Source organism: Mustelus asterias, chromosome 13 (genome assembly GCF_964213995.1).
Source record: "Mustelus asterias chromosome 13, sMusAst1.hap1.1, whole genome shotgun sequence".
Lineage (NCBI taxonomy): Eukaryota > Metazoa > Chordata > Chondrichthyes > Carcharhiniformes > Triakidae > Mustelus > Mustelus asterias.
Genome location: NC_135813.1, coordinates 107,419,528 through 107,439,549, shown reverse-complemented (window position 1 = coordinate 107,439,549; position 20,022 = coordinate 107,419,528). Strand labels below are relative to the sequence as shown.

Sequence of the window (20,022 nt, the reverse complement as noted above, 5' to 3'; positions counted from 1 at the left end):
TTTTTCTTTTTGATTAGACCCACAATTTCACTGGTTATCCACGGCTCCCGAATCCTACCTTTCCTATCCTTCCTCTTTACAGGCACATGCCTGTCCTGCAGTCCTATCAACTGCTCCTTAAAAGACTCCCACATGCCAGATGTGGATTTACCCTCGAACAGCCTCTCCCAATCAACAGCCACCAAATCCTGCCTAATCTGGCTGTAGTTAGCCTTCCCCCAATTCAGCACCTTACCCATAGGACAACACTCATCTTTTTCCATTACTATCCTAAAGTTTACAGAATTGTGGTCATTATTTGCCACTTTTTCCCCACTGAAACTTTGATGACCTGACCGGGCTCATTCCCCAGTACTAGGTCCAGTATAGCCCCCTCTCTAGTTGGACTGTCAACATATTGTTCCAAAGAGCCTTCCTGTACGCATTTTATAAATTCTTCCCCGTCCAGGTCCCCAGCCCTAAGCGATTTCCAGTCTATACAAGGGAAATTAAAGTCTCCCACTACAACAACCCTATTTTTTCTGCACCTGCCCAGAATCTCTTTACATATCCGTTCCTCAACTTCCCATGGGCTGTTGGGAGGCCTGTAGTATACCCCCAGCATAGTGACTGCGCCCTTCCTGTTTCTGAGCTCCACCCACAGTGACTCGTTACCTGACCCTTCCATATTGTCCACCCTCTGTACCGCTGTAATATGCTCCCTAACCAGCATTGCTACTCCCCCACCTCTCCTCGCCCGTCCTCTGTCTCGCCTAAAACACTTGTACCCCGGAATATTCAGCTGCCAGTCCTGTCCTTTTAACCAAGTCTCCGTCACTGCAACCACATCCAAGTTCCACACAAGCATTAAGGCTCTAAGCTCGTCTGTCTTTCCCATGATGCTTCTTGCATTGAAGCAGATGCACTCCAGGCCCACTGAGGTCATCCTCCCCCAGAATGCTCTTCCTCTTAGATAGCCTTGTCTTGGCCCCAACCTCATCCCCAGCCTCTATGCTTATTGACCCCCCCCCCCCACACACAACCACCACATTAGTTTAAACCCACCCGAACCACACTAGCAAAACTCCCAGCTAGGATATTTGTGTAGTACTGCTGTGTAGTGTGAATGTCGCATTGATAATCACACTATAACTGATGCAAGTGTCTCCTGTTTGTGAAGTTTGTTCTATTTCAAGTTCTTTGTACCTACTTGGCCTAAATCAAATTAAATTAATTTTAATCTGATTACATTTAAATTTCTGAGAAAGGAGAAAATGAAAAATTGTTCAAGAATATTTTTTTTAAAATACCATCTTTCATGCAGATTAAAAATATATATAATTTACAATCTAACCTGTAAAGAAAATTGTAACTTGCGCATAATATTGTCCAATCCTGTGAGAGATTCCTCTCATTTTCATTCTGAAGTGTTGGGATCTTAAATTGATTTTATTTGATTCTCCAACTGCCACATGTTGTGCCTGGCCAACACACATCTGTCCCAGCCCACCCAGATGCTCGTCATCTTCTTGTATATCCTGGGATTAAGAAACAAGGTAAAATTGAGTATAAAAGTAAATGAGCATGTAATAATTAATAATCAAGATCATTCATTTACTGGATATAATTGTGGAACTAAAAAACTGGTTAAAAATCCCAGAATGATTTGCAATAAAATTTTGATGCATTCATACATCCTAAATCTGTATCACTGTTAAATGCATTGTCAGTTACATGGCATTAAACATACTTATGCTTGGAGAAAATTCTCCAACTCATTGTGACACCATAGGAAATTTGTCACGTTAATTAAAAAGCACTGTATTCTCATTGAATATTTGATGAATCAGGTGTCGTAGGGCACTATATTGTTGCATTCACTTGTTCCTCTTGTGTTTCTCAAAGGAAAGCACTTGTATTGAAAGCACAGAACCAGATCATAGAATCCTACAGACTTCTACAAAAGTTGTTGGTCCATTGTCAGAAAAAAAAGTCTACAGAAATGTTGATAAAGTAAGTCAGAAAAGAATACACATGTGAATGATACTAAATTGTGTTAAACAATCGGAACTAATTTTTCATGAGTGGACAGGAATCCGGCATGGGTTGTAGTTAAAGATCCTGACCTTGCATGGCATGTGATTTTGAAAGCGAAAGGCAATTAAAGGCATGGATGGTTAGCAAGCTGGGGCCAATGGGTGGCCATCAGCACTTACAGGTCAGCAGAGCCATCGGCCAAGCTGCTGATCTAAAGATGAAGACAGCAAGGCAGAAGTCCAGGTAAGTTTTCTTGACTATTAAAACAGGTCCATGTCATTGTGGGCTACCTGCATTGCCAACATTAATCCCAATCCATACGATAACTGGTCCTTAATAGACTCCTTAATTAAATTAATTTGCCAACTTGATCTGACATCTTTGAAAACGGCTCAAGGTTGGGACCTTGGCGGGAAATCAGCACAATGGCCAGTGATGTCAAGTTGTGGGATGCTGACCTTGAATGAAAATTTGGCCCCAAGTCTCATTACAGAGCAGGTTTGAGTAACATTTCATTGAGATAAAACAGTGTTTTTTTAGTTTGAAAAGAATTGTATGTGTCTCTGATAAAAATTCATGACTGCAACTAAAGCTTTTTAAATTGTCATTGTCAGGTACACAATTTATAAGGAATAGCTTGTTTGGTGATCGTCTTCAAGTTTTATTTTGTGCTCTTAAAAAAAAAAGCTGGAAGTAGTATTACAATTGCAGATTATAACGCTTGAATACAAAGCAAACAACTTTGAAGTCTAAAAATTAGACTTTTCAACTAATAAATTTAACACAAAATTCTAACATTCAAATCAAACTGACTAATACAACAAATAAAAATGATATATAAGATAGTAATTGTTAATATATAATTAAAGAAGGGTGCACAATAAACTAATCTAACCTGAAAGAAACTGAATACTGAAATCTGGTAAACTAGCTACCGACATCAAAATTAAGTTTTTTGAAATGAAGTTCAGCCACCCGGAACATCATTGTGCCACTACTCTAAATAAGCAAACAATTTTTCTATGTTTCTATAGATATAGCTCTTGGGACTAAAGGGATATGGGGGGAAGGGGGGGATCAGGACATTGAATTTGATAATCAGCCATTATCAAAATGAATGGCAGAGCAGGCTCAAAGGGCTAAATGGCCTACTCCTGTTTCTAGTTTCTTTCTTTCTATCTTATAATCCTTTATTAAGGAAAGCCAGCAGAGATTTTGTACAGGCAAATGGTGTTCAACAAATAAGTTTTTTGAGGTAACATTGTTTATTAATGAGAGTAATGCAGTTGATGTATATATGTACTGTACTTCCAAAAGATGATTGATCAAGTGCAACATAATAGTTTCATAAAAGTTGAAGCCCATGGGATAAAAGGGACAATGGTGGCATAGATATAAACATTAGTTTTAACACATCTATGGAGAATGATAGGTCTGGCCCAAAAGTTAAAATTTTAAATTGGAATAAGGCCAATTTTGATGGTATTAGACAGGAACTTTCAAAAGTTGATTGGGGAGTCTGTTGGCAGGCACATGGACGTCTGGTAAGTGGGAGACTTTCAAAAGTGTGTTAACCAGGGTTCAGGGTAAGTACATTCTTTTTAGAGTGAAGGGCAAGGCTGGTAGAAGTAGGGAACCCTGGATGACTCGGAATATTGAGGCCCTGGTCAAAAAGAAGGAGGAGGCATATGATGTGCATAGGCAGCTAAGAATATAGAGGTTGTCGGAGTAGAGTCAAGAAAGAAATCAGGAGGGCAAAAAGGGGACATGAGATTGCTTTGGCAGATAAGGCAAAGGAGAATCCAAAGAGCTTCTACAGATACATAAAGGGAAAAGAGTAACTAGGGAGAGAGTAAGGGCCTCTTAAGGATCGACAAGGTCACCTAAGTGCGGATCCATAAAAGATGGGCAAGATCCTAAATGAATATTTCTCATCGGTATTTACTGTTGAGAAAGGTATGGGTGTTAAGGAACTTGGGGAAATAAATAGTGATGTCTTAAGTGTACATATTATAGAGAAGGAGGTGCTGGAAGTCATAAAGAGCATTAAGGTAGACAAGTCCCTGGGATCCGATGAAATGTTTCCCAGGATGTTGCGGGAGGCTAGGGAGGAAATTGCGGGTCCCCTAGCAGAGATATTTGAATCATCGACAGCCACAGATGAGGTGCCTGAAGATTGGAGGGTAGCAAATGTTGTGCCTTTGTTTAAGAAGGGCTGCAGGGAAAAGCCTGGGAACGACAGACCCATGAGCCTAACGTCTGTAGTGGGTAGGTTGTTAAGTTAGAAGGTATTCTGAGAGACAGGATCTACGTGCATTTGGAGAGACAAGGACTGATTAGGGACAGTCGCATGGCTTTGTGAGTGGAAAATCATATCTCACCAATTTGATTGAGTTTTTTGAAGGGGTTACCAAGAAGGTAGATGAGGGCAGTGCAATCGATGTTGTCTACGTGGACTTTAGCAAGGCCTTTGACAAGGTGCCACATGGTAGATTTTTGCATAAGGCTAAATCTCACAGGATCCAGGATAAGGTAGCCAATTGGATACAAAATTTGCTTGACAACAGAAGGCAAAGGGTGGTTTTAGAGGGTTGTTTTTCAAACTGGAGGCCTGTGACCAGCGGTATGCCTCGGGGATCGGTGCTGGGTCTACTGTTATTTGTTATTTATGTTAATGATTTGGATGAGAATTTCTGGGGCATGGTTAGAAGTTTGCAGATAACATTAAAATTAGAGGCATAGTGGACAATGAAGAAGATTTGCAATGGGATCTTGATCAATTGGGCCAGTGGGCCAATGAATGGCAGATGGAGTTCAATTTAGATAAATGTGAGGTGATGCATTTTGGTAGATCAAATCGGGGCAGGACCAACTCAGTTAATGGTGGGGCATTGGGGAAGGCTATAGAACAAAGGGATCTAGGAGTAGAGATTCATTGCCCCTTGAAAGTGGAGTCCCAGGTGGACAAGGTGGTGAAGAAGACATTTGGCATGTTTGGCTTCATTGGTCAGAACATTGAATACAGGAGTTGGGATATCTTGTTGAACTTGTACTAGACATTAGTAAGGCCACACTTGGAATACTGTGTACAGTTCTGGTCACCCTATTAGGATATTATTAAACCAGAAAGAATGCAGAAAAAAATTACTCGGATGCTATCGGGACTCGATGGTGAGAGTTGTAAGGAGAGGCGGGATAGTCTGGGACTTTTATCCCTGGAACGTAGGAGGCTTGGGGGTGATCTTATAGAGATCTATAAAATAATGAGGGGCATAGATAAGGTAGATAGTCAACATCTTTTCCCAAAGGTGGGGGAGTCTAAAACAAGAGGGCATAGGTTTAAGGTGAGAGGGGAGAGATATGAAAGGATCCAGAGGGGCAATATTTTTTCACTGAGGGCGGTGAATGTCTGGAACAAGCTGCCAGAGGCTAGTAGAGGTGGGTACAATTTTGTCTTTTAAAAAGCATTTAGACAGTTACATGGGTAAGATGAGTATAGAGGGATATGGGCCAAATGTGGGCAATTGGGACTAGCTTAGTGGTTAAAAACTGGGCGGCATGGACAAGTTGGGCCAAAGGGCCTGTTTCCATGCTATAAATCTCTATGACTCTATATGAAGTTGGCTGACTAACAGGAAATAGTGGTGAATGGTTGTTTTTCGGACCGGCAGAAAATATATAGAGATTTCCTAGGACCACTGCTTTTCTTGGCTGTACAGGGCACAATTTTGAAATTTGCAGATGAAACAAAGCTTGGAAATATTATGAACCGTAAGGAGGATACTGATAGACTTGAAAAGGATCTTGACAGGCTGGTGGAATGGGGGAATATGTGGCAGATGAAATTTAATGTGGAGAAATGTGAAATGATACATTTTGATATGAAAAGTGAGGCAAGGCAATATAAACTAAAAGGCACAATTCTTAAGGAAGTGCAGGAATAGATGGACCGAGAGTCAATGTGCACAATTCATTGGAGATGGCAGGGTGGATTCAGAAAATGGTTTAAAGGGCATATGAAATTCTTGGCTTCATAAAGATACAGAGAGTATAAAAGCCACAAAGTTATGATGAACCTTTTATGTAACTGGTTTGGGCTCAAACTTGAGTACTGGAGATACAGATTTAGTTGATATGAAGAAAAATATTCTTGCACAGCGAGTGGTTAGAATCTGGAATGCACTGCTTGAGGGTGGTGGTGGTAGATTCAACTGTGGCTTTCAAAAGGGAATTGGATAAAAAACTGAAGATTTGAAAAGAGTTGTAGGGTTATGAGGTAAGAACAAGGCAGTGGAACTAGCAGAACAAAACCTCCAGAGAGCTGGTACAGACCAACAGGCCAAATGGTTAAAGCACAGAAAAAGGCCATTCTATGATACTCTGTGGGTTATTAGAACTAACCTCCGCTCAGCCTCCTCACCTGACTTTCCCACAAAAGCACTTCTGACAGGGTACAGAAGCAGGAACTCTGCTGGTCTTTTGCCTTCCTAACTTAATGCACTGGAAGCAGTTGAGGCACTTTAACTTCTTTTCTGAAAAGTGTCAAGTTTAGCACAAGCCAGACATTATACCACAAACACTCTTCATCTGTATGGTTTGGCTTCTCACTGTATTAAACATTTGAGACCTGGGGACAATTAGTGTAAATAAAATTATTAGGACTTTGTTATAGATATCTCTGACATATCACAGATAATTCTAATTGAGGATGTCCATTTGTACCATCTTAGTTCTTCCATCCAGAAAGTCTCTAACATATCCCTCCTTCCCCATTGCAGGATTAAATTTGTTTCCTAAATGATTCTAGCATTTTTTTGCCTTGACTACTCTACCTAGCAGTCCATTCCATGTGCTGTTTAGTCTTTGTGTCAAAAGGAATTTCTTGACATCTGTTGGACAGCTTTCTTATTCTAAATCATTTAGTTCCTTTAAACACTTGAACACATGCACATCCAGTTGTAGTAATGAAGGATTAAATCTTTATTGAGACATCATACCTCATAATTCAGTATGTGTGCTCAGGTCATTGTTTACGTCATACCTCACAATCCAACATTCACACTTCACAATTCCAGCATGAGTACAGCATACAAAGTCTCACTCACATTTCCTATACTAATTCAACTTTTGATCTCTACATTTCCATCCATGCTACCAGTAAATCATAGTACATCAAAGATACTTACAAGTGACATCAAAATAACATGAATGCAACAAGCAGGCACTTGAAGTCTTCTCAGTCTCTTCTAATAATTTTATTATTGTGACATTGTTCTCAAAAATACTTCTGATCATTTTATTACTATAAATACGAGTGACCTGATTCCTGATCTGATAAGCATGGATCAGCCTTCCAATCTGTGATAATACATTTGTCTTAAACCTATGCTCAGTAGAAAGCTGTTTAACTCATCCTGTGCTGGTCCCACAGACAGCCCAGAACATTGAAGTTTTTGGTAGTGCAACTTTTCATCCCTATAAAATCAATCTCAAATTTACTCCATAATTTTTCCATATTCATGGTTACAATCTAGTCCGAGGATAATATATCGTATGGAATCAGAAACCGTTAGTAAGCATTTGTCATATGGGATGGGTAAAACATGTCACTGAAACAGACAACTGATTTATCATGTTTTCTAACTCAATATCACAGTAATGTGTACTCCCTCATGCTGTTGGGAGAGGCCAATGCCAGGTCCTTGCATTAGCCAAATTAGAATGCTATGGCAAATTACTTGCTTTCCTTTTGTGTTGAGTAATGCTTGGGATATTAAAGAAAGCAGAAGTGAAATAAGATGCAAAGGGCAATCCCCATAGCACAAGCTAAAGAAAGGAAGTATTTAAGACAAAGATGTCACAACTTGGTGACATTTTCAGAAGTAATTTCAGCATCATTTTCAGAAGTCTGACAGCTCGCTGCTAGTCGCTCAACTGAGATCTATCTGGAAAAGAAGAAAAACTTGAAATTATCTTTTCCTTCATCAAAAATATATTTTTAAAAAAATCAAACTGACATTACAGGAAAGGTGTGAGTTGATTGGTTGGTGAGTATTGTGGCTTTGATTCCCTTTAGCATTGTATTAAATTTATAACGTAACTGGTTAAACTCCATAACATAACTACAGATAATTGTTGAAAATGTTTCTAAACTTGAGACCTAGTTAGTTAAATAAATCAAAATAAAGATGACACGGCAGGTGATGTTTTGCAGCTGTAATATGTGGGAACTGGCAGACACTTGTGTGATCATGTCAGTAAGTCTCTGCTGCTTGAGGAACCTCACCTCAAAGTTGACAAACTGGAGTCAGTTTTGGACACTGCGATTCATCAGGGAGGGGGGAGGTCACCTGTCACTTTGTTCTAGGAGATAGTCACACCCCTTAGACTAGGTTCTTCATGATCAGGGACAAGGGGCTATGACTGTGAGAGGTATAGGGGTCCAGAATGTAGAAACGGAGGAACCTCAGCCCTTTAATTTGTCCAACAGGTTCAATGTTCTTGCAACTTGTGTGGATGAGAGCATGGATTGCAGGGAGGATGAGCAAACTGACCACATCATTGGTGCAGGGGCCCATTGCAGTGAGGGAATAAAAAGAAATGTAGTTGTAGGGAACAGCATAGCTAGGGAGACAGATACTGTTCTCTACAGCTGAGAGCATGAAGGCCGTGTTCCCTCTCTGGTGCTACTTGGAGTGTGAGGGAAAGGATCCAATTGTCATGGCCCATGTGAATACCAACAACATAGGTAGGATTAAGAAATATGTTTAGTTGATGGGCTAAATTAAAAAGCAGAACCTCAAGGGTAATAATCTCTAGCTTACTATTTTAACCACATGTAAATTTGCATAAATTAAATAAACTCCGAGTTGAATGATAAAGAATTATATTTTTTTTTAGAATTCTTATTTTGGAGGCTGAGCTTTTCTGGCGTTCTTCATGTCATGCTGTGGCAGTTCCTTTACTTCTAAAAGCGTTGGCTCTGAGCCGTGAATATCACTTAGAGTATCTAACTTCGGAAGCCATCTTACATTTGGCATTTTCACAGGTGAGCTGAGCTGTCCTACAAATGTTACAGTGTTCCCAATTGTAAAACTTATTATATGTACTCCAGTATGAGACAAGTATGTCCATCTTCAGCCTTTATTTTGAAGAGCCCTCTATAAGGATATTTCTTCCTTCCTGATTTCCTCCCAATAAAGCAACTTTGCCGGTGATAGCAGATCCAACAACACCTACCAACCATACCAGTGGTTCCTATGACCTGTTGCTCTACTTCACTCATGATGTGGAGATGCCGGCGTTGGACTGGGGTAAACACAGTAAGAAGTTTAACAACACCAGGTTAAAGTCCAACAGGTTTATTTGGTAGCAAAAGCCACACAAGCTTTCGAGGCTCTGAGCCCCTTCGGGCTCAGAGCCTCGAAAGCTTGTGTGGCTTTTGCTACCAAATAAACCTGTTGGACTTTAACCTGGTGTTGTTAAACTTCTTACTACTTCACTCATACAGTGTTGTGATAGTAAATAGCTTTCTTACTGAACTTCAGGCCAAACTGCCACCTTTCAAATCAATTATAGGGGGAAACAATTTAAAATGTGCAGTAGGAACCAAGACTAAATTTGGAAGGGAGAGATGCCATTTAAACATCATTGCCAGAGGTGTACACAAACGTAAAATTACAACATGCAATGTACAATTGTTAGTTTCAATACCACGTGTCCAGTGTTCCCATATTTTCCTTAATCCTCCTTTCCTTCAACTATCTTTCTAACCCATACTTAAATATTTTCATTGCCCTTGCACCAATCATTTCAAGGCCTCCCTAACCTCTGCCTTTTTAAAAAAAAATGTTTCTTTTCTCTGTCTTATGCTAATGACCTTTTGTTCTAAGCCAACCACTGGAAGCAGTCTGTTTCTATCTATGCTGCTTCATCACTTCACAATTTTAAGCACCTCCAAATCATCCCATAATCTCCTGCATTCTAATAAAAACAGTACCAAGTTTTTTAAATCTTGGTTTGTGTTTGTATTTTCTTCTATCAGGCAACATCCTAATCAATAAATACTATAAACTTGCCATTGCTTCACCATTCCTCCTGTCGTCTATAGCCCAAACTGGAAAAACTGTGGTCTGTCTTAGATTTTCTATAGATTTACCTTTTACATCTTGACTTCTATACTTCATTTACATAAAACCAATAGTTATTTTATGGGCTTATCCATCAAAGGTGCTGCTTTTAATATCCAAAATGTACCACTAATTTACTGATGTATATTCAAAAGAAAAGAATGGAGAAAAAACTCTTCTGGATAACAGTAAGGTGACTGACCATTTTAATGAAAGCATACTTTTTAACTTAATCCCTTGTTTTACACAAAATACATGATCTTATTAAGTGGAATTTTATGAAGTACAGCACTTGCTGTACTGTTTCAACGTTTATCTTTCTGATCAACGTTTTGAAGACCATTTAATTTAAAATCCAATATTATGGTTTTTGATTCTGATAACTATATCCACAGAATCTTTACAGTGCAGGAGGAGGCCATTCAGCCCATTGAGTCTGCACTGGCTCTCTGCCTAGTCTCACTCCTGTGCCTTATGCCTGTAACCTTGTACGTTTTTTTCTTTTCGGATAGCAATCCAATTCCCTTTTTTACACCTCAATCGAAGATGCCTCCGGCCACTCTCTTGGTGAGAGAACTTTTCCTCACATCACCTCATGCCAATTATTTTGAATCTGTGCCCTCTGGTTCTTGATCCTCTTAAGTGGGAATAGTTTCTCACTACCCTGTCCGTACTCCTCAGGATCTAGAATATCTCCATCAAGTTTCCTCTCAGCTGCCTTTTCTCCAAGGCAAACAGTCCCAATTTCTCCAATCCATCCTCTTGGCTAAAATTCTTTAACCTTGAGATCATTCTTGTGAATCTCCTTTGTACTTTCTCCATTGTCTTCACATTCTTTCTCAACTATGGCGCCCAGAACCGGATTCAGTAATCCAGATGAGACCTAACCAGTATTTATACAAGTTTAACATGATTTCCTTACTTTTGAACTCAATGCCCCTATTAAGAAAGTCTAAGATGCTATATGCTTTATTAACTACTTTTTCAACATACCCTGCCATCGTCAATGACTTATGTACATAAACACCGAGGTCCCTCTGTTCCTGCACCTCCTTTGGAGTTTCTTACTTTATTTTAGACGGCCTCTCCACATTAGTTCTGTCAAAATGATTCACGCCTCACTTCTCTGCATTGAATTTCATGTGTTACATAAATGCCCAATGCACCAACATGTCTATGTCCTTTTGAAGTTCAAAACTATCCTCATCATAGTTAAGTGTTTCCAGTCTTCATGTCGTCTGCAAATTTTGAAATCACAGTCTAGGTCATTAATATATATTGAGAAGAGCAAGGATTCCAACACTGACCTCTGGGGAACTCCACTACAAATCTCCTCCAATCTGAAAAACAACCATTTATCATCACTACTCTGTTTCATGTCACTCAGTCAATTTCCTATCCAAATGCCCACTTTCCCTTTTATTCCATGAGCTAGAATTTTGCACACAAGCCTGTTGTATGGCACTGTATCAAATGCCTTTTGGTAATCCATATACGTATACATCAACAGTGTTGCCCTTATCAACCTTCTCTGTTACCTTCTCAAAAAACTCCAGCAAGTTAGTAATATTAATATAATTGTAATATAAAATATTTTTCTATTTAAAATTGCTGACTTAACTGCTTCATCAGAATTGTAATGATGTTTGAAGTAAATGATCTACAATTTGATGTTTAATGTGCTTTTAAATTATATTCTGTTTTACAGAAGCAGATTATTGATACCCTTAACATTCTTGTTTTCATTGCTTTTTTGATGGTTTTTGCTTTTTTTTTCATGATTTCTCTTCCAAGACTGTATATTTCTAAATGGGAGTATCTGAAAGCAACATTTCACTGACTTGCATCTTCCTAAACAGATTTAAGTTTAAACCAAAATTAAAACATGATCCAAACAACCAATATGGCAGCAATTTCTGATCAATCTCCTGTCGTTGTTGAACTCAAACAATATATTAATTAATATTCCCATGATGCAGTACAGAGAGTCAAGGACAAGTGTATACAGGAGTTGAGTGCAAGGTTCAATGGGGAAGAAATAGAAGAAATTCATTTTAATATTCCCTTTCCCATCAGAACGCAGAGCAGAAGCAACGAAACAGCATCGTCTTTTGGTTGCAGTACAAGAAGATAAAGGGCAGGTTATAACCAGTAAATAGATGTCCTAGTGAATACACATGAGGAAAATCAGGATAGAAAGTATGTTTCAGCCATAGCTAAGAAATAGGAAATAGTAAGCATGGTAATTATAGACCGGTTAGTCTTACTTCGGTGGTTGGTAAATTGATGGAAAAGGTCCTTAGGGATGGGATTTACGACCATTTAGAAAGATGCGGATTAATCCGGGATAGTCAGCACGGATTCGTGAAGGGCAAGTCGTGCCTCACAAATTTGATTGAATTTTTTGAGGAGGTAACTAAGTGTGTTGATGAAGGTAGGGCAGTTGATGTCATATACATGGATTTTAGTAAGGCATTTGATAAGGTCCCCCATGGTCGGCTTATGATGAAAATAAGGAGGTGTGGGATAGAGGGAAAGTTGGCCGATTGGATAGGTAACTGGCTGTCTGATTGAAGACAGAGGGTGGTGGTGGATGGAAAATTTTCGGACTAGAGGCAGGTTGCTAGCGGAGTGCCACAGGGATCAGTGCTTGGTCCTCTGCTCTTTGTGATTTTTATTAATGACTTGGAGGAGGGGGCTGAAGGGTGGATCAGTAAATTTGCTGATGACACCAAGATTGGTGGAGTAGTGGATGAGGCGGAGGGCTGTTGTAGGCTGCAAAGAGACATAGATAGGATGCAAAGCTGGGCTGAAAAATGGCAAATGGAGTTTAACCCTGATAAATGTGAGGTGATTCATTTTGGTAGGACTAATTTAAATGTGGATTACAGGTCAAAGGTAGGGTTCTGAAGACTGTGGAGGAACAGAGAGATCTTGGGGTCCATATCCACAGATCTCTAAAGGTTGCCACTCAAGTGGATAGAGCTGTGAAGAAGGCCTATAGTGTGTTAGCTTTTATTAACAGGGGGTTTGAGTTTAAGAGCCATGGGGTTATGCTGCAACTGTACAGGACCTTGGTGAGACCACATTTGGAATATTGTGTGCAGTTCTGGTCACCTCACTATAAGAAGGATGTGGAAGCGCTGGAAAGAGTGCAGAGGAGATTTACCAGGATGCTGCCTGGTTTGGAGGGTAGGTCTTATGAGGAAAGGTTGAGGGAGCTAGGGCTATTCTCTCTGGAGCGGAGGAGGCTGAGGGGAGACTTAATAGAGGTTTATAAAATGATGAAGGGGATAGATAGAGTGAACGTTCAAAGACTATTTCCTCGGGTGGATGGAGCTATTACAAGGGGGCATAACTATAGGGTTCGTGGTGGGAGATACAGGAAGGATATCAGAGGTAGGTTCTTTACGCAGAGAGTGGTTGGGGTGTGGAATGGACTGCCTGCAGTGATAGTGGAGTCAGACACTTTAGGAACATTTAAGCGGTTATTGGATAGACACATGGCACACACCAGGATGATAGGGAGTGGGATAGCTTGATCTTGGTTTCAGATAAAGATCGGCACAACATCGTGGGCCGAAGGGCCTGTTCTGTGCTGTACTGTTCTATGAAGCAAACTTCTATAGACTTTGGAAACTGAAAATCTGTCACTTGTTTTAGATAGATGGCAGGAAAGCCACCTTGGGATTAAGATCTACGTATTTTCCAAAGCTGATGCTGGAATGATTATGTTGAAAGAGACCCATGACAGAAAATAAATGTAAAATAAATTACATATAAGCTTGGGGGGAAAAAAGCATTTGCTAAAATATTAAACTTACCCAAATCTTTAGAAAAGAATGAAGTCAGAGCTTAAACATAGCTACTGTTTCACCTGGCATTATGAGGACTGAAAGGTAAAGTTATATATTCTGACACAGGAAGCGAGTGCAGCCAGCAGGAAATATATGCCAGATGTGATAACAGTTTTAGCTGTAACGTCTTTTTTCACTTCAAAATCTCAACTCAACCAAATTGTATCTTTCTACTAGCTGCTACTTGGAATTCCAGAACAAGCTTTGAATGTGCTGCATATGGCTATTGAACCCATTCTGGCTAATGGAACAGTCTTGGACCGAGGGCGTGCTATGCTGCTGTTGGCAAAATGTCAAGTTGCTTCTGCAGTCTCTTGCCCTACTCAAGAAAAATCTGAGGGTAAATACCTGAAATATTTTGATCTGCATTGTATACTTTGCAAGGATTACAGTAACATTTATAAACTGTCAAAATAAGAATATTCTTGGCTCTTATTAAGGATCCATTGGGCCCAATATATATTATCTGCTATGTGAGAACATTTCAAGATGTTCCTCAGACTATCAGTTTTAAAATGGAAAATTTCTCAGACAAGTATTTGGTGAATAGACAGGCCATTTTAAAATTAGTTGCAACAGCATATTTTAAATCATACAGCATCTTGGTAGAACACAGCTAAAAATATGTTTTACCACACTTCCTCCTGTACCTCAAGTCAAATGTGTTTCTAGTAAACATTGTATTAAGCTATAATATTGGACTTCTCTAAATTTCTAAAGTTTCAAAACCCCTGGTATTTCAGTCATGACCATAATAATAGACTTCAAGAAGACATAGGCTGCTGAAAGGGGCAGACATGTGGCATATGAAGTTTCGCAGAAGTAATATATTTGGGTGGAAAAACAAGGAGAGATAAAATAAAGGGCACAATTTTAAAAGAGTTACAGAAACAGAGACCTAGGTATAATCATGCATAAATTAATGAAGGTGGCAGGGTGGGTTGAGAATGTGATTTTAAAAAAGCATACCATGTCCTGGGAGGGAGATAATACAAAAACAAGAAAGTTATGATAAACCTTTATCAAATACTGAAATTTTCAATTCAGTGCATGTACAGACTGAGTTTTGCTAAGACTCTTAAATTCCTTGTTTGAATTTGACCAAAGGCTTGACAGTTAACTATTCCCTGGTGCATTCTCAATGGCAGTGCTTCTACAAATCAGAGTCCACTTGCCAACCAATCATCACTCTCTTCTCATGCAGTATGAATTGTTGTTCCCTTTACTACTGGTATTTTTGTGAACTGTCCTGATGAGTGCAAAACAAAATGTTTCAACAGCCTGTCTTTTTTTCAGCAATAATATATTGATAAGGGCCATGGGTCTTTCCAATGATGTTGCTTGTCACACTTTCTAAAATCTAACTTTGTTTTTTTAAGCTTTTGAATCAGCAATTGAAAATCTGAATGAAGCCAAGATATATTTTGAAAAAGCAGACTGCGGTGAGCGGATCAGAGAGGTCCTTTATTTACAGGCAAGGCTGTTCAACACTCTTGGCAAGACAAAAGAAAGAAATAAATGTGCCATGATGTTCCGCCAGCTACACCAGGAGCTGCCAACCTATGGAGTACCTCTTCTTTCATAGCATTTGATGCATTTTAATGCAACAACTTAATGTAAAGGAACCCTTTTACAGTAAACCTTAATATTAAGCATCATATAGCAGAAGATAAAATATTCTTGATTTGACTTTGAAACCAGAAAATATAAAATTAAGTATTAAAATTAAGTAATTGAGTATTGACACCACCATGTTAGCTAATAAGTTGCATTGTCAGGAGGGAGTAAATGCTGGACAGGACTTGTGAAAGGATATGCAGCAAATAGAGTATATTTACTCAGCAGAATCCTGACAAACTATAGCACACAAAACCTATGACCAAAAATACCGCTGTCTCTTGATAAAAGCCACTCCAATAAAATGCAGTGAGTGCAGGATAGTGTATATAATACAAATTGATTATTTCTCTAGCAAAATTATTTAAGCAGTCTGGTCTTCTGGTGTGATTGATAAGGAATTACCCCAATCAGCTCCATCCTAGCCAGCACTCCTCACTATATTTAACCATATGAATTTTAAATTGTTACTAGATTGCTGTTTAATGTGTGTGAAGATCATAACCTAACCTTGAAAGGAAAGAAAAGTAGTTACCAGTCTGATGTGAAACTGTGTATATAGTTGTACAAAAATTGTGGTCCTGATAAGATTTTTGGTACCAGGATTAACATGTAAACTTTTCTAAAATATAATTAAGGGATTCAATTTGTTCATAAATGAAGATTGGTTGTTTTACAATTAAATCTCCAGTTTATGGTGATTTTGTAAGGCATACTCCACAACTTCACCAATGGTTTAAGACTGATAAATAAATGGGGAGATTTTTAATTAGAGTAGAAATATTTCAACCTTTTAAAATTCATTCAGAGGATGTGGTGTCCTGGCAAAGCTGGCACTTAATGCCAATTCCTAATTGCCTTGAAAGGATGGTGGTGAGCTGCCTTCTTGCTTGCAACTTGAGTGGCATGCTAGCACATCTCAGAGGACAGTGGCAGATTTCCTTCCCTGAAAGACAGCAGCAAACCAATTGGGTTTTTGCAACAATGGAGTAGCGTCATGGTCATCATTACTAATACTAGTTTTATATTCCATATTTATTTAATTACTTGAATTTAAGTTCCCCAGCTGTTGTCTTGGGATCTGAGTTTGTCCAGCTCATTAATCCAGACCTCTGGTTTGCTAGTCTAGTAACAAAACCAATGTGCTACTGTACCACTGCCATGCCTATTTCCAGTTTTTCAAAATATATTCACTGCTTTAGAATTCACAATAAATGGACTCCATTGTAAGGATATATTGGAACATTATTAATAATAGATTGTAAAATTATGCATTAAACTTGACACATTAGGTGTTCCATTAAAAACTCATAAGTACGTATATAAGTAGCACTGCGGAGTATTTTCAATGTTATAGCAGTCATGCTGCATGACACACAACAGCTGCTATTATAATACGAGAGAGAAAAATGTGTGTTCTGATTAAATACCTATTGCAGCCTTTTGTTTTGTGCTGTACAAACTTTAGAAAGTGCATCAAGCTGAAGGAGAAAGGCTAAGAGACTGAATTTTCATTTGAACATTGATTTTTATTTCCAAAATGCTACTGGTTTTTAAGCCAATTTTTAAATTCACCTATGTTGTGTTTTCAGACAAGTTAATAATTGCTTACATGTGCAAGAAAGGGAGAGTTTGTTACTTGATGTTATTTTTCAAAAAGAATCAGTTGAATTTTGAGATCAATTTTGAAATGAACTTTGGTTCTGAGAAGATTAATGCTACTGAGTTTATACCTGTGAAATGAAAATTCCAGTTTCTAACATTAATGAGAAGGATGTGGGATAAGAGATAAACACACAAATAAAAAAAACAGTCAGGAAGGTTATCTCATTTTAGTTTGATTTCTTATTCCTCGTGATGGTTTTGAATTTTTCTTGTATTCAATCTTGACTTTCATTACCCTATTCTTAACCTCTTATTTCTTACTATTTGAAAGCAATAAATATTTGCAATCATATAGTGCTTTTCATCACCTCAAAACATCCAAATATTTTATAGCCAATGAAGTACTTCCGAGGTGTGGTCATTGTGTAATGTGGGATGTGTTGTAAGGTTAGTAAAAAGCACCAGCTTTTTATGTCCTATTTATGGTATATTCTTCTGATAAACTGACCCAAGAAAATTATTTTTAAAAATATTCAGTGGCAACAGTGATACTAAATGTGGTACAAGTATACAAAATAAAAAATTGTGAATAAAAGTACGATTCAAGATTTTATTTGCATCAGTCTTCATTCAGTTCAGTGGAAGTGTAAAGATGTTTGGTTGGACTCCTGATATATCACGGAGTAATATTACATTATTGTGACATTATTTGTAGAAATGAATAACTAGGTATGTACATGCAAAATTTGTACTTTGAATGTTTATAGAGATGTAAGTTTTTAAAGCAATTTGGGAGTTTGCAGGGGGTGAAAGAGAATGGAGGAGATATATTAGAACATTCTGTACACCTGAGTTTGAATGCACCAAGACAAATGAGTTGAAACTCTCCTTTCTCTCTCTCCCTCTGTCTCTTCCAGTGTCACAACTAAAATGATTTAGTTACTCCGCTTAGTTTTTAATTGGTTTAGGTCTATAGAAGATGGCATGAATTTGACTACCTTCCTGATGAACCATGAGAAGTGCTGATAAGTTGAAAAAAATTATTATTGTAGTTTAGGGAATTGCTGTTCTAAAGTTGAGTTTGAGACAAAATATTCTATAATGCATCTAAAAGATTTAGTACCAAAAAGAACGTAAATTACTGAAACTGCAGAATATTCATTCATCCCTTCTATAGCAGTTTAAAAAGTAACATTAATTGTCCAAATTAATTAATCATGCAATGATCTTTGGTGATAAGAGTGAATAGAACCTATTTTTCCAATCAATCTTTCCTATCTTACTGACCATTGGTTAACAGGATGCTTCATGTTTTGGGAAGTCTTTCCATTGTCGCACATTGAGCTATTCTTCATCTCACCACCTGGAGTCTGGTTTTATTCTGTAGCAGGTGGTTGCAGTGTCCATTTGAAATTCTGATGCAGTTTACAATAACCTATACTTTATCTGGCATGGTGAAGCTGAGTAACTAATCCATTTTTGTCATGATTCTTGACCTTGTTCATTTCTCACGACCTCTGCCATTTGCCTTTAGATGAATGTTATGAAGTTTTAAGAGTTTTGGTCAAGGAGTTCCTGAATTTATGATAGTGTTTGAGGAGCTTCTTGAGATCTTCATTAGATCTTTTTGTTTTGTGAGAGGTGGTGGCAAGATACGTATTAGGATAGGAAGCATGCCTATTGAAGTTGGTTTCAGTATTCCTGTGCTAATAATTGTCATAGTTCAGATGCACAACAACTAGACTTGTGTCCTTTTTCCCTATTTTTGGGTGGCATGATGGCACAGTGGTTAGCACTGCTGCCTCACAGCACCAGTGACCCAGGTTCGATTCCGGCCTCAGATCACTGTCTGTGTGGAGTTTGCACATTCTCCCCGTATCTGTGTGGGTTTCCTCCGGGTGCTCCGGTTTTCTCCCACAGTCCAAAGATGTGCGGGTTAGGTTGATTGGCCATGCTAAATTGACCCTAGTTTCAGGGTAGGGTAGGGATTGGCAGGGTAAATATGTGGGGTTACAGGAATAGGGTCTGGGTGGAATTGTGGTCGGTGCAGACTCGATTGGCCGAATGGCCTCTTTCTGCACTGTATGGATTCTATGATTCTATGAACGTGCACAGTTTCTGCCTACACTGGTTTGCTATATTCAGCTACTGAGAAAATGAGGACACAAAGTGGCTGCAGGATGTAAGCATTTACACCCTTGCTGGTGCCAGCTTATTTGGGAATTGAATTGTCCTAGTCTTTGTCTTGCTGACCGCTTTAGTCAGATGGTGATAGTATGTGGGCATACAATTCAGGACTAATCCAAGAAGTATTCATGCTTGATCCTCTCACTGTTCCTGACTTTGCTGAATAGAACCCTTTTTTCAAATTTCTCTTCTTTCTTCCTTTAACTTCCTGGAATTCTCATTCCCTGGTTTCTGGGACTTTGTTATTTACCTACTGGAACTTGCTTTCTGTCCCTCTGTATTGACTTGCCTATACTGGCAGTTTCTGTAGAATGCTGCAAGGTTACCTGGTTCCAGACTGAAACTGCTTTTCAATGTCAGCCTCTGGTTGCTAAGCTGCAATTGCTTTTTCATTGTAAAACCTTCATTACAATGCAGACAAAGTGAAACTACACCTATAGACTTGCAGGTACCTATGCTAACATGAAGCTAAACTGAAGTTTTAACCCTTTCGTGGCACACCCATACAGAAACACAAAATATAAACTTACACCTTAAAACTATTTCAATTTCCTAACAAACATTAGATTGAAAGACGTACAAAATGCTAAGTCTGAGGATTGGGAGTGTTT

General features: G+C 38.6%; 1 protein-coding gene across 3 annotated transcripts in view; it reads left to right on the top strand.

The window, feature by feature from the left end:
• The window catches only part of anapc5 (anaphase promoting complex subunit 5), a 54,614-nt gene extending 36,779 nt beyond the window's left edge, over positions 1-17,835 (top strand). For 2 of the 3 annotated variants that reach the window (XM_078227493.1, XM_078227494.1), the window contains exons 15-18: positions 1,885-1,992; positions 8,917-9,064; positions 14,180-14,342; positions 15,382-17,835. In XM_078227493.1, coding sequence (XP_078083619.1) covers positions 1,885-1,992; positions 8,917-9,064; positions 14,180-14,342; positions 15,382-15,587 — 625 coding nt within the window. In that variant the 3' untranslated portion in view covers positions 15,588-17,835. The remainder of the gene's footprint in view (positions 1-1,884; positions 1,993-8,916; positions 9,065-14,179; positions 14,343-15,381) is intronic. The other variant, XM_078227496.1, reaches the window with a different exon arrangement.
• Positions 17,836-20,022: the final 2,187 nt, after the last annotated feature.